At 36.8% G+C, this 13,193-nt stretch overlaps 1 protein-coding gene across 1 annotated transcript in view; it reads right to left on the bottom strand.

Annotated features, from left to right (window-relative positions):
• The window catches only part of Fbn2 (fibrillin 2), a 199,485-nt gene that overhangs the window by 85,229 nt on the left and 101,063 nt on the right, over positions 1 to 13,193 (bottom strand). The window contains exons 15-19 of the mRNA XM_042674436.1: positions 12,583 to 12,705; positions 8,397 to 8,549; positions 5,157 to 5,210; positions 4,436 to 4,561; positions 2,140 to 2,265 (exon numbers count right to left, since the gene is read on the bottom strand). Coding sequence (XP_042530370.1) covers positions 2,140 to 2,265; positions 4,436 to 4,561; positions 5,157 to 5,210; positions 8,397 to 8,549; positions 12,583 to 12,705 — 582 coding nt within the window. The remainder of the gene's footprint in view (positions 1 to 2,139; positions 2,266 to 4,435; positions 4,562 to 5,156; positions 5,211 to 8,396; positions 8,550 to 12,582; positions 12,706 to 13,193) is intronic.

Raw genomic sequence — 13,193 nt, 5'->3', positions numbered from 1 at the left:
TCACTGTTCACACCATGAAAAATCAGACTGTCCATATCACGAAGAATCTGGTTCTAAGAATCACCCTAATGGGTCTCAAAGCAGACAGGAAGCAGATTCTACTTAAGCCAAGACATTATCCTCTGCTGCTCTGGCTCTCAAACTTTCCTGAGATTTACCAGAAGCTTGCCTTCCAACCGGCAAGAGAGAAGATGAATAAAGACAGGGGGACAAAAGTGTAAAAATGAGGAAACACAAAAACAATACTTAGGCATTTCATGTCCCATCTCACAAAAACAAAACAAAACAAACAAAAACTCATGGAGAAAATATCGTTGGACTGAGATTTTCCCAAGTACCTTTCTCACAGCAACTTTCAGGATAGTTGATGTTTGAAGAGCGAGTAAAAGCTAGAGAATAAAGACTCTGAAGTTAAGTATATTTGTAAAGTCCGAACTTTTCAGGAAGTCCTTCTAGATGACAGATATTCCTAACTCTTAAAGACCCCTGATTATCTGCGGAGAAGACAAATCTTCAAATGGAGGTGCGTTATCCTTTGGGGAGTTTCTGCAAAACTAAGGAGAAAACAATAACTACAGCTAAGTTTCCAAAAACAAGACTTTATGCTAAGATGTCCTTTTTTTCTGTTTTCTTTTTGTTATTGTCGTTTCCTTACTCTTTTAAGGCTAATTACCATTTCCTCAGTTCCCTTCAATTCAATCCATACTTAGAACTGTGGTTTGTAATAGTGGTTCATCAACTTTAGTACAGTTACTTGTATTCTGGCATCTTGCTCAAGAAGCCTAACTTGTTTCTGTTCAAAAGAATGCTTTGAAGTTGGGCAGGAAGATGAGGAGAGAAGGCTAACATCTTGTTTGCATACTACTGCGACTACAATATCTTTGGCTGTGGAATCTGTCAGATCTACACTTTCACAGATAAGGAAAGAGCTATTCACAGTAACTGAGGATGAAATCTTTAAAAACAAGTTATTCTTCAGAAGTAGTAACTGGATTTGAGAATGTAGTGGGAGTCTTCTCCAGGCTCACATAAAGAGATGTAAACAGGGCAGTGACCAGTAGTCATGCCACCAATGATTCTGGAATACACAATACTTGGATCAAGACAGGAAAGCATAATAGGATGTACTCTGCACTCAGGCCATCTCACTAAAAACAAGGAGAACCCTAAGCATTTAACTCGTGTAATTTCCTGTGCAGAAAAATCGTGTTTTTTTTAATCTTGTGTGTGTGTGTGTGTGTGTGTGTGTGTGTCTACGTGTGTGCACACGTCCTAGTACTGGAACTTGAACTCAGGGCCTGGCACTGTCCCTAGCTTCTTCACTTAAGGCTGGCATTCTACCCCTCAAGCCACACTTCCACTTCTGGATTTTTTTTTTGGTAGTTAATTAGAAACAAGAGCCTCACAGTCCTTCCTGCCATGGCTGGCTTCAAACCATAATCCTCAGAACTCAATCTCCTGAGAATTACAAGCTCGAGCCACTGGTGTTTGTTTTTATTTTTAACATAGAGCCTTACCTTGTACCTCAGGCTGTCCTCATACTCACCATTTTCCTGACTCTACCTTTTGAGTGCTGGGACTGCAGGCATGCCCACCAAGCCAGGCAGGAAGAAGTTTATAAAACATTGATTTATGATCTTTTTTTTGAAATGATATCAAATAGAAAAGTCAAGTTTCCTATGACTATAAATTGATTCAAGTGGTTTCTGTTCCAAATATTTTCTGGTCTAAACTTTTGGGGAGAGCCCTTACTTCATAAATAAAATGCTTACAAGCTGATTTTGTTATTGTCATTTTTGGCTCCAAGGCTCACAGTGGTATTGAAAACGGGTAAAAGTAAACACAAATCTGACATTTTATTTCAGCAAGTAAGTAACAGAGCTCCTTCTACTCTTCTTTTTCTCTCTCTTCATTTCTCAAGTTGTTTACATTTTGTCTCAGTGGAACAAAACTGATAGTGTTTATAAACTGGGCTGGATGTGTGCTATTTCTGAAGCTGCCAAATTAGCTGAAAGAGATGATAGAACAAAGATCCACACCATGCTCTTTTGCTTACATTGCTTCATTGCTGTCATTAATGTTTACGCTTCTCTAGGTAGCGCTGCCTGTTGGTAAGCGTAGCAGGAAAGACAGCCTCACCTTCACAGGTTTCTGTCTCCATCCGGAACACGTAGCCAAGGGGACAGGTGCAGCTGTAACTCCCCGGAGTGTTTCTGCAGAGTCCGTTATCACAAAGGAGTCTGTTTACCAAGCACTCATCAATGTCTGCACACACCGGTTGAGAGATAGAAGACACTTCCATTAAACACGTTTCACTGTGATCAGTCGTGTTTCCTATGTTAATTCTCACCAGTGTCTCTGACTTGGTACTACATCACACTCTTTCATCTTATGCAAAAGACACTGATTTTCTTGTATCTTTGGTTTTGGGGCCTGAACTCAACATTTCACACTCTCACTTAGTTTTTTCACTCAAGGTGAGTGCTCTACCAGTTGAGCCATACCTCCACTACCCACATTCTGCTTATTCTTTGGATGTAAGAGTATCAAAGACTTTTCTTCCCAAGCTGGCTTTGAACACTTGGTCCTCAGATCTCAGGCTCCTGAGTAGGTAGAATTATAGTTGTGAGCCAGAAAAGCCTGGCTAGTTGGCATTTTATTTAGATGGGCCATGTTCCTGCTGGGGGATAGTTTTTAAGTTCCTCTGAAGTCCCTAGTTCAGTGCGCAAGGGCTCATGACTTCCATATGCTTTTTTTCCAATGATAGAATTCAATTGTTGAAGGACTGTTGAAGTTGATTACAAGGTGAAGCACATTGGCCTCCAAGCTTACTTATGTGCAATAATAAGGATTATGGTATTTTTTTCACTCTTTTCTAATTAAAATTGTAAGACAAATGCATTAAGCAGCAGTTAAGCAAAAAGGATTTATTACTTTATCATGTTTTTATCGCAGAAATAATTAGTTATAAATGGAGTGTGAATAACGTATTTTGTATATTTCTTTAGCAGACTAGAACTCCCTGGAGAAGACTATCTAAACCCTAAGTTCAGAAATTCACATTGACTTTCATCTTCATAGCTGCTCCTTTGTTTTTCCAAGTGTAGCTGATGACAGAAATAAAAACTAACTTGGGGCAGAGTTCCTTTCACTTAAGGTTCTATTTTTAGCCTTATAAATAATAACCGTCCTTCTATCAGGCAATATGCCATCATAAGAAGACATGGAAACACAAATCAGAAAACACACTGCCAGTAATTCCAGCACCATTGATCATATTGTTCTATATGTTCCATCTGATCCTTTTCTTTTTGAGTATTATGTTTTTCCTCCAATTCTGAGTTTTTTGAGGTGTATTTTTTTAATTGCACTGTATTTTTAAAAGTTACAAATCAGTGGCTTCATTTTTCTTTTAAAATCTTAACTTAAATCTTTCACTAATTTATTTATCCACATCTACTTAAAAGAGAAGTTTATAAGTCTTATTACTTTTCAGTGTGTACATGCTCAAGGAATTTCTTTGGTTTTATTAGGGTACCTGTATTTTCAAGTAAACTAGGAAGCTCATCCAGAAGTGACTTTGCTTCTTGCAAATAAAATCTTGTTTTACATGTTTTTAGAAATGTTTAATAATCTTTTGCTAATGCCCTCCCGTGTAGGTATCAAAATCTATTCTAAATACATTAATCTATCTATATGCTTGGCTTCAATTCAGTATCTAATGGTTATTGCTAAAAAAAAAAAGCAATGCCAGAAACATAAAAATTCATGTTTCTTTCTGACCAGAATCATTAACACTTGGTTGCAAAGATGAGTTGTAAAAATTGTTGCAAATAATGACTGATCAAGTAACTTTCATTCTGTAATACAGACTCACATAGTCTATGGGAAAATCCAGATGTTCTCCAAATTTGTGAACAAGTGGACTAATAAAATGTCGTGAACTTCCTTATTTCCTCCCCTTTCATTTTTGTTAAACATAAATTGCAGTTTTTAATCTTATAAAATAAAAAAAGAAACACTCATCTCAATGATCATCATTACCTGTGTTGCAGGAAGTAGTTACTTTACAAAGTACAACCTATGACATTTTATTTTTTCTGACTATTACCCATGCCTATTTGTTAATGAAATCCATCCAAATCTTAGTGAAAACATACAGAATAAAGAAATACACAGAACAGAGCAGACCACTAATCCAGTATCTATCGAGTTGAGAAAGTAGTATTTATCTAGTAAGAACCACTAAGAAATCTGATAGTGTGCAGTGAAATTTGTTTGACTCTAGCATTTTCACATTAATGCATTCTACAACAGAAATCCGAAAAACCGTGAGAGTTCTAGTTGTAGTCATTTGTTTACATTGACTCTTCTTCCTCTTCTTAACCGTGAGATTATAAGAAAGGCTCTTGTATGTACATAACAAGTAACGTACCAATGCAATTCCTTCCAGAAGCATCTGGTTCATAGCCACTGTTGCAATTACAACGATAACTACCTCGTAAGTTCTCACAGATCCCATTGGCACAGATATCGGGGTCCAAAGCACATTCGTTGATATCTGCATTAAGCACAGACAGTTAAATATCCACATACATTGTAGGTCAAGGCAGGTCTGATATGTAACATTCAGCAAAAGGTAGTGCTTAACTCTGCAAACTCACAAGTTCCCTGCCTTTTGGAAAGAAAAAGGAAAGAAAGTAAGAAGAAATAAAATTGAAGGATACAGGACACTAAATTAGCATGCACTAAAAAAATGAAGGACAAGAAGGTGAACAAAGTCTGTGTCTGTGTAGACCTAAAATTAGGACAGGATCAACAGAGGTGAAGGAGGGTGGATATGATAAAAAAAAATCCTTTATGTACATGTATAAAAATAGGAAGGGGAAAGGGAAAAACAAAGAAGGAAGAAGAGAGTCTCATCAAGATTAGCACCTACAGATGTATCAGACTGAAACTCCTTTGTACAACTCATTGATGCTAATAAAAATGTTAAAAGATAATGTGAAATTAATGGGTAGGGAAGACAAAATGCACTGACTTTTTATATGAATATATTTTCACAGTAAATATAATCACATTTTTATTCATATTCTAGCCATAAAGCTCTAAATCAGGTTATGTAATCATTGTAAGACTGAGAATTGATTAGTTACCTCTTCCATCCACAGTGATACCTACTCCACTACTACAAAGGCCATGGAATTCAGCTGTATGACAAAAACAAATAAAAAATTACCACCTCTAAATTATGCCAATTCTAACTACAATTCACTTACAAAACTCCGTTACCATTTGGAAGAATTTTGTAAATTAGTTTCTATAATGACAAGTTAATTTGCATTTTCTAGCATGTAAATATTAAGTATTATATTATTATAAGAAAAACTGTAATAATATAAGAATAGTATAAGCATACCAAAATTACGAGTTTGAAAAGTAAATCATTTGTAAGTATCATTATGAATAAAATAATAATAATAATAATAATAGTAAATGTTACTAGTAGCTTTCTGTTGCTTCTTTTTTGGTTTTTGGTTTTCTTTTTGCTTGTCCTGAGGCTTTAACTCTGGGTCTGGGCACTGTCCCTGAGCTCCTTTTGCTCAAGGTTAGTTAGCACTCTACCACTTGAGCCACAGCACCACCTCTGGCTTTTTCTGTGATTTTAATTGGAGATAAAAGTTACAGACTTTCCTGCCCAGGCAAACTTCAAACTGCCATTCTTATATCTCAGTCTCCTAAGTGGTTATGAATACAGGGATGAGCCACCAATACCCAGCTTTCAGTAATGTTTACATATAAAAACTTTAAAATATCTAAATCACACTGTAGAAATTAAAGCAATTAGAGAAAAAAGTAACAGATAAAACTATGTAATACTATTTGCTGAATGCCACTATAATATATAATAAATACATATATATAATTATATATATACAATATATAATATATACATATATATAATTTGCTGAATATATATAATAATAATTTGTTGAATCTTCCTAATACCAAACTCTTGCAAGGGAGAAAACTGGAACACTATAGGAAATACAGTAACTTGACCAAGGTTGCTGAGCTTGTGAGTAGATAAATAGGTCTGGTGCTCCATTTGATAAAGCATGTAGCATTTTATTTTCAGTTATCTGTAGGTATTTATTCAGTCAATATCTTACTGGTATAATCAAGGTTCATCAACTTGGATTAATAACAGTAAGTAACTTGAAAGCTTGAGTATGTTGCTAGAATGGTAGTCTCCTGGAAGTCAAACTTTTCAAAATCTATGCCACTTTGCTGATGACCTTTCTTTTCTTCCTACACTACCCTTTATCAACAATGTAAAACAGTACCCATTGTTTTATACTCCCACTACTATTGATTTGTCTATAAATTTTCTGGTAATAAAACCAAGATCTCACCATGTTTTTAGAGTGAGAATCTTTTTATAAGGAAATCTACCATTTGCATTTCTATTATGTGAAATCTTGTTTATGCACATTGTACTTTTTTGTTTGTTTGTTTTGTTTTTTTGGGTCTGGTCATGGGGCCTGAACTCTGGGCCTGGGCGCTGTCCCTCAGCTCTTCAGCTCAAGGCTAGCGCTCTAACACTTGAGCCACAGCGCCACTTCAGGCTTTTTTTCTTTTTGCTTATGTGGTGCTGAGGAATCGAACCCAGGGCCTCAGGCATGCAAGGCAAGCGCTCTACCACTGAGCCACCTTCCCAGCCCTGTACTTTTTCTATAAGGGACTTCAATTTTCTTATTGACTAATGTAAATTCTTTTAATATTTTTTTTTTTGTCCATCGTGGGGCTTGAACTCTAGGACTGGGTGCTGTCCCTCAGCTCTTCAGCTCAAGGCTAGCACCTTACCACTTGAGCCACAGCACCACTTACGGCTTTTTCTGCTTATGTGGTGCTGAGGAATCGAACCTAGGGCCTGATGCATGCAAGGCAAGCACTCTACCAATGAGCTACCTTTCCAGCCCCAATTCCTTGAATATTAAGGACTGAAATCTCAAATTTTTCCAGTTTACTGATGTATTTTAGTATCTTTACTGTCTGCTTTGAAAATTTTCCACCATAACAAGGTACTTCCACCTTATTTTCAAGGTTTAATGCAGGGAACTAACTCCTTTATGATTGATACTCATGATTTAATTCATATCTTTCTCATTAACTTAAAAATTTATCTTTCTCATTAACTTAAAAATTTATCCTTTTATATTTTACCTTGCCATCTATAGATTAATTTTACTAGTTCAATGATCTTTTTATCTAGCCCTGTAATATTTTTTATATTTTTACCATTATATGAAGCTTAGTATACTTTAGAGCAAAGACCTACTCAATATCATTCTTTCCTTTCTTTCTTTTTTTTTTGTCGGTCATGGGGCTTGAACTCTGGGCCTGGGCACTGTCCCTCAGCTCTTCAGCTCAAGGCGAGCGCTCTACCACTTGAGCTACAGCACCACTTCCTCATTCTTTTCTTTAAAACAATTAACTTACTCAGCAATTCTGCTAGATGTATCAAATAATTTTTTCAAGACTTGAAACAATCCACTTAGGACTATGATGGGAACTACAAGCCATGGCCTGGAAGGAATAGCTTTTCCCCATCATCAACACAGAAAGTTCTTATTTATCTTTCAAGACCTAAGTAAATGCATCTCCTTTCTGTGAAGTCTTTCCCAGCTGCCCCTAGCAAGGAATTGCTCAAATTACTTGTCCCTAACAACTAATTCCTTTCTATTCTTCCTGTTGGTTTATATGTCTCTTTTAAGACACTAATCACACTGAATTGTAGTTTATATGTTTGCTTGCTTGTATTCTTAACTATCCCAACTTTAAGGAAATATCAAGACTATATTTAGTTTTGAACCTCTACTGTACCTGAATATTTTCAACAGACATCTAATCTAAGTATGCATGAATAAAAGTGACTCCTATCTACCTAAGAGTCTGGACCTACTGTCAGGTCTGGTGCAGTAACACGACACAGTGTTAAAATTCAGAAAATAACACTGGATTGTCATGTATTTATAAAATTGAAAATGGCAAGGTAAATACAAGTTATGGTGTTAATCCTCGAAATGACATCACAGATCAAAGAAATTGGGACTTACGTATATGCATGTAGCAAATCTATGCAACCATCAGTAACCATTGTAAGGGCATAAGAAGATATATCTTTTTATTCACCATGTATTCTCTCTGCCTAAACATATATTAATAAAGACACAGTCCATTAAAAAGATGCTTCACATATCAGTACAGAACTGAGTTTGTCTTCTTCCATTCAAAACAATGACATACAGTCAGAAGTGCTGCACTCCTTGGCTAAGTATCTAATCTTACATAACTAGGTTCTTAGCAGGTAGGAATCTGGCAGATGTGATTACCTGAAGTTTTAGCGGGACATGGCTGGCAGGGCTCTCCAAAGCCATAGTCTGGGTTGGCACAGCAGCATTCAGATTTGGTCACGGCACCAGGGAAAGGACGCACACAAGCCCCTTTCTTGATCCCACCATAACAGGTACTGCGCATGTGAGTATCTAGTGGACATGAAAGGACAGTGAGAGGGATAGAGATTTCTAAACCAAAAGCTTCATTAACCCTGTAAGCCACCAGATTAAAAGCTTTTTATTTTGCATTTGTAGCATCTAATAGTGGTAATAAATGAACAAACATTTGTAGAGTGAAAGAAAGATTAAGGGCAAATCCACATCCCCATCTTTTCTTTGTGTTCTCCAAAGTTACAGGTGGTTCATATGCTTGTAACTTAGCTATTTATGTGACCGAGATCTGGTTCAAAACCCAGGCAGCAAAATCCTTAAGACTCTTAGCTCCAATTAATCACCAAATGAAGAGGATTGGAGCTCTGGTTTAAGCGGTAAAATGTCAGCCTTGAGTGAAAAATCTAAGGAGAATGCCCAGGCTCTTAGGTCAAGCCCCAGTACCAGTACAAGAAAGAAAGGAAAGAGGAAGGAAAAAAGGAAGGAATGAAAGAATGGAGGGAGGGAGAGAGGGAGAAAAGAGGGAAGGAAAAAGCTGTATGTATCACAAAAATATCCACACTCTTACTTCTCACAGGTTTCACTAAACTCAAGTTATGTCCAGTTATGAATACCACTTTGATCTCTAACCACTGGCTGTCCTAGACTCATGCTGGCATTACTACTGTTTCTACTTGAGAACGAAGTTAAACTATCTTAAGATGACTGACAATTCTTGACCCATGAGATTTCTTGCTTCAGCCTTCTGAATTAGAACGTCTTCTTTCTCAGCCCTTAGGACACTTCTGACTATTTTCGTTTCATATAGTCCATAAATCCAGTTGTAAAAAAGAACAAACTAGCAGTCAGAGTCCTTGGCAAGGTGCGCAGCTACACTGCAGACATGACCTCATGGAGTAATCAGGGCCTCTACGCTACAGGACAGTCGCCATTCCTGCATTACCCGGGAGGAAGATGAGGCTCAGAAGGTTTTCAGAAATATTGTGGAGCTCAGGAATCTCTAGTGACTGCGCTAGGACTCAGGACGAACCTGTGTAACTTCCAAAGCGCTTCCTCTTTCCACTATGTCAGCCTACATTCCACAGAAGCACACCCTGCTCGGTCTCTTACTCTCAACTATGAAATATGCTATAATTTTATGAGGCAGTAAATGGTGACTATAAAAAATGAAATCATCAGTAAGTCTAGAGAAGCAATCCATTTTCTCAACAGTAATTTCATCAATGATAACCCCCATCATAAATGTCCATAACTATTCATTACTTGTTAGAAATGATGGCATGTGTTTATTATACAAAGTACCCTTCTATTGATTTCTTATGTTCTGAGAGGCTGCTTATTAAAGGACTGAGATTTAAGATGTATTAAGCAGTGAGATATTTTTATGTTCAAATAGAAAAGAATCATTAAATTTGCCACACTCAAACCCTGAGGATCAATTCTTATTAGGCTCTTTCTCCCTGTGCTGTGACTGAGTTCACTCTAAGTTACACACAAATAGCCCAATACAAAGTAGTATTGACACAAATATTTCATTGTTCCTGATTTCTAATATTATTTTATGATTTCCTTGGATATCACCAAGTATCCTGGAAGACATGAAAAATGGTGAACATTTCTGTTTTCATGTTAGGAAGATGCACATGTACAATTTTTAAAAGGAGGTAAAATACCTATAGAACTAAATTTCTAGGAGTATATAAACAGACATAAATTGCTCTAAGTTTAGCGCTCCATTGGAGATTTTACTTGACACTTTCCTTATCCATTAAATAGTTTATAAAATAAACAAAAGTGTATTTGTTAAGCGCAGTGCCTAGAACACACAGAAAATACTCAAAATGGTGGCTTCTATAATTCCCTTTTTTTTTTTTTTTGGGGGGGGTCCAGTCGTGGGGCCTGAACTCTGGGCCTGGGCGCTGTCCCTCAGCTCTTCAGCTCAAGGCTAGCGCTCGACCATTGGAGCCACAGCACCACTTCCGGCTTTTTTCTTTTTGCTTATGTGGTGCTGAGGAATAGAACCCAGGGCCTCATGCATGCAAGGCAAGTGCTCTACTACTGAGCCACCTTCCCAGTCCCTATAATTCCCTTTTTTATTTCACAAGGATAGCTGACTCTTCATTCACAGACTCCATCCTGGGACACTTACTTTGTATTTTACTATCAAATACTCTTAGGCCAAGATTCATTCAGTTGGGCAGCAAAAAAAGACCAACCTTACAAGTATATTCAGAATGCAATCTCAAAAAGTTGCTTTGAGGGGAGTGTTTATAAACCAAAGGGATAATGTATCTTTCTCATATACACTACCAATTTCCAGCATGACTTCTCTTTCTGAAGAATAAAATTTTCTGAGGATTTTCCCAAGTGATAAGTAAGTTCCATAAGCACTGGAAAATACACATGAATGGAAAATGCGTAATCTATTTTCCTTTTCCTTCTTTAGTGTTGACTTGTTTACTACTTAAAGCCGTAACTTTTAAAAACTATTCACTAAATACGCCTCTTTTATAACATAAAACAATACTAAAAGTAATAGTTTACATACTGAACTTTTTTTTTTTTTTTTGAGTTGGTCGTGGGGGTTGAACTCTGGGCCTGGGCGCTGTCCCTGCGCTCTTCAGCTCAAGGCAAGCGCTCTACCACTTGAGCCACAGCGCCACTTCCATACTGAACTTTTTGTCTTAGGCTAGACACCATTGAGTGTTTGGCACTGATAAAATATTTAATAGTAATATAGTTAATCAAAAGAAAGAAAAGGGGCACAAAGAGGTAATTATCTTGCAGTCAATGTCAGTGTTTCTTCTCTTTCTTCTTCATGCATTTTTATTTGTATATATTAATGATGTTTTTATTATGACTGGTTCAACCAAAGAAAAAAACTATGCAGGACTTACCAACAGTTTTTGATAGGCTTTCTGTGTGAGGACAAAAAAAATGATGCTTCATGTCTGAACACGGAACTAACGGTTTAATTCACATGTGAGTTGCTTTAAAAAATCCTCCCTTCAAAGCTAGCTTTGCTCTCACTGCAAACTTCAGAAGAATCATTTAGGTAAGAGCAAGAGGCAAGGAAGCATATTAAGAGGAAATAATATTTTAGTTATCTAAGCAGGAAGGGGTTACATTCTTTTAACAGCATTATTTGAAGTACCCTGAACAAAGTGTTGACAATGTGCAGGCTAAAATCAATTCTAGCCTAGACAGAGTAGATAGCTTTGAGTGAGTAGATTTTTCTCCATCTGCTGGTTCTTGCTGATCTTTTCTTGTCCCCTTCCCCCCGCCCTCCTCCATTTTGGGATCCAAATGTTTTGATTCACAGAGGTACCAGTAAAGGATTACCAACTATGTCTAAGAATTTCATTTCTCTTCAATGTACTTTGAAACCAGTATTTCTGTTTTACTGTATAGCCTGAAACCCAGATGGTGCCCCATAGAGAATCCATCCTTGAACGCTCATAAAAACCCTATGGAGAGAAAACATCACTCATATATCTTTGTAATCATACACTGCTGCCTTTATTAATGGGACATAGTTTGAGCTTTGAAATACCAGTGACATACTATAATCTCTGTGTTCACGTCTTTCTGTAATGAATATTGTCTTTCGAATTTAGTTCTATATTATCATTAAAGATGCTGGTATACTAAGAACACACTGGGGTCTTTACCCATATTTTTATACAAAACTGCTTTATTAACATAATCTATATACCATAGAATTTACCCACTTAAAGTCTGCACTGAATAGTTTTCTTGTTAGCATACTCACAGATACAACTGGTTTTAGAACATTTTCACCACCTCAAAATTTCCTTTAGCTTTTATCTCTCTCTCCCACCATTCCCATTTTCTCCACCCTGAGTAATCACTAATATGCAGTGACTGTGTATTTTCCTATTGTGGACATTTCCAGTGAATGGTATCACACAGGGTATAGGCTTTTGTGTCTGATTTATTTCACTTGCTGGGTTTTTAAGGCTGATCTATGTAATTTTTCTATGGTTGGACAGAATTCCATTGTATAGACCTATCTCTGCCCACGTGTTGCCACTTAGAATGTTTCTCTTACCAACACACACACGTCCATCCACACCCACAGCCAGGCCCGGGGGGCAGTCACAGCGAAAGGATCCTTCGTTGTTGATGCAGTGCCCGTTCATGCAGATGCCGGGGGTTTGGCATTCATCAATGTCTGCCCAGATTGTCAGAAGTCAGCCATTACTGAATAGCAGGGTCTACTTGTGGCCACTATGCCATATCATCAACCTTTTAAGTTTATACTTTGCAGAAGAACACATGAATATGAAAGCAGATCTTACACAGTTTCAGAAAGAAACAACTGTTTAATAGATAGTTCTAATTAATTAAATGAAAGCAATTCATCAAAAGCCATGGTAAAGTTCTGTAGCAAAATTACTTTAACTCCAGGTAGATGCTGTTTTTCTTATTGATTTGATCATTTCATGATAAAATAATTTGAGGAATCTTTTAAATTTTTCTATCTGGTTGAGTCTATTGAATGGAGCCCAACATTAAATGACTTCTTCAAGAGAGGAAACAAACTTCAAACAAATTACTAGATCATAGACATTTCGGGATTAATGGATTACAACATTTGTAGTTAGGAAGTTGCTAAAAATAATTCTCAGAAGGCAAGTCATCTTAGAAGTATATGTAAGC

The sequence above is a fragment of the Dipodomys spectabilis genome, unplaced genomic scaffold (assembly GCF_019054845.1).
Source record: "Dipodomys spectabilis isolate Male_0828 unplaced genomic scaffold, ASM1905484v1 ptg000019l, whole genome shotgun sequence".
Lineage (NCBI taxonomy): Eukaryota > Metazoa > Chordata > Mammalia > Rodentia > Heteromyidae > Dipodomys > Dipodomys spectabilis.
Note: the sequence above shows the minus strand (reverse complement) of the source record. Positions and strands in the feature narration are given on the sequence as shown.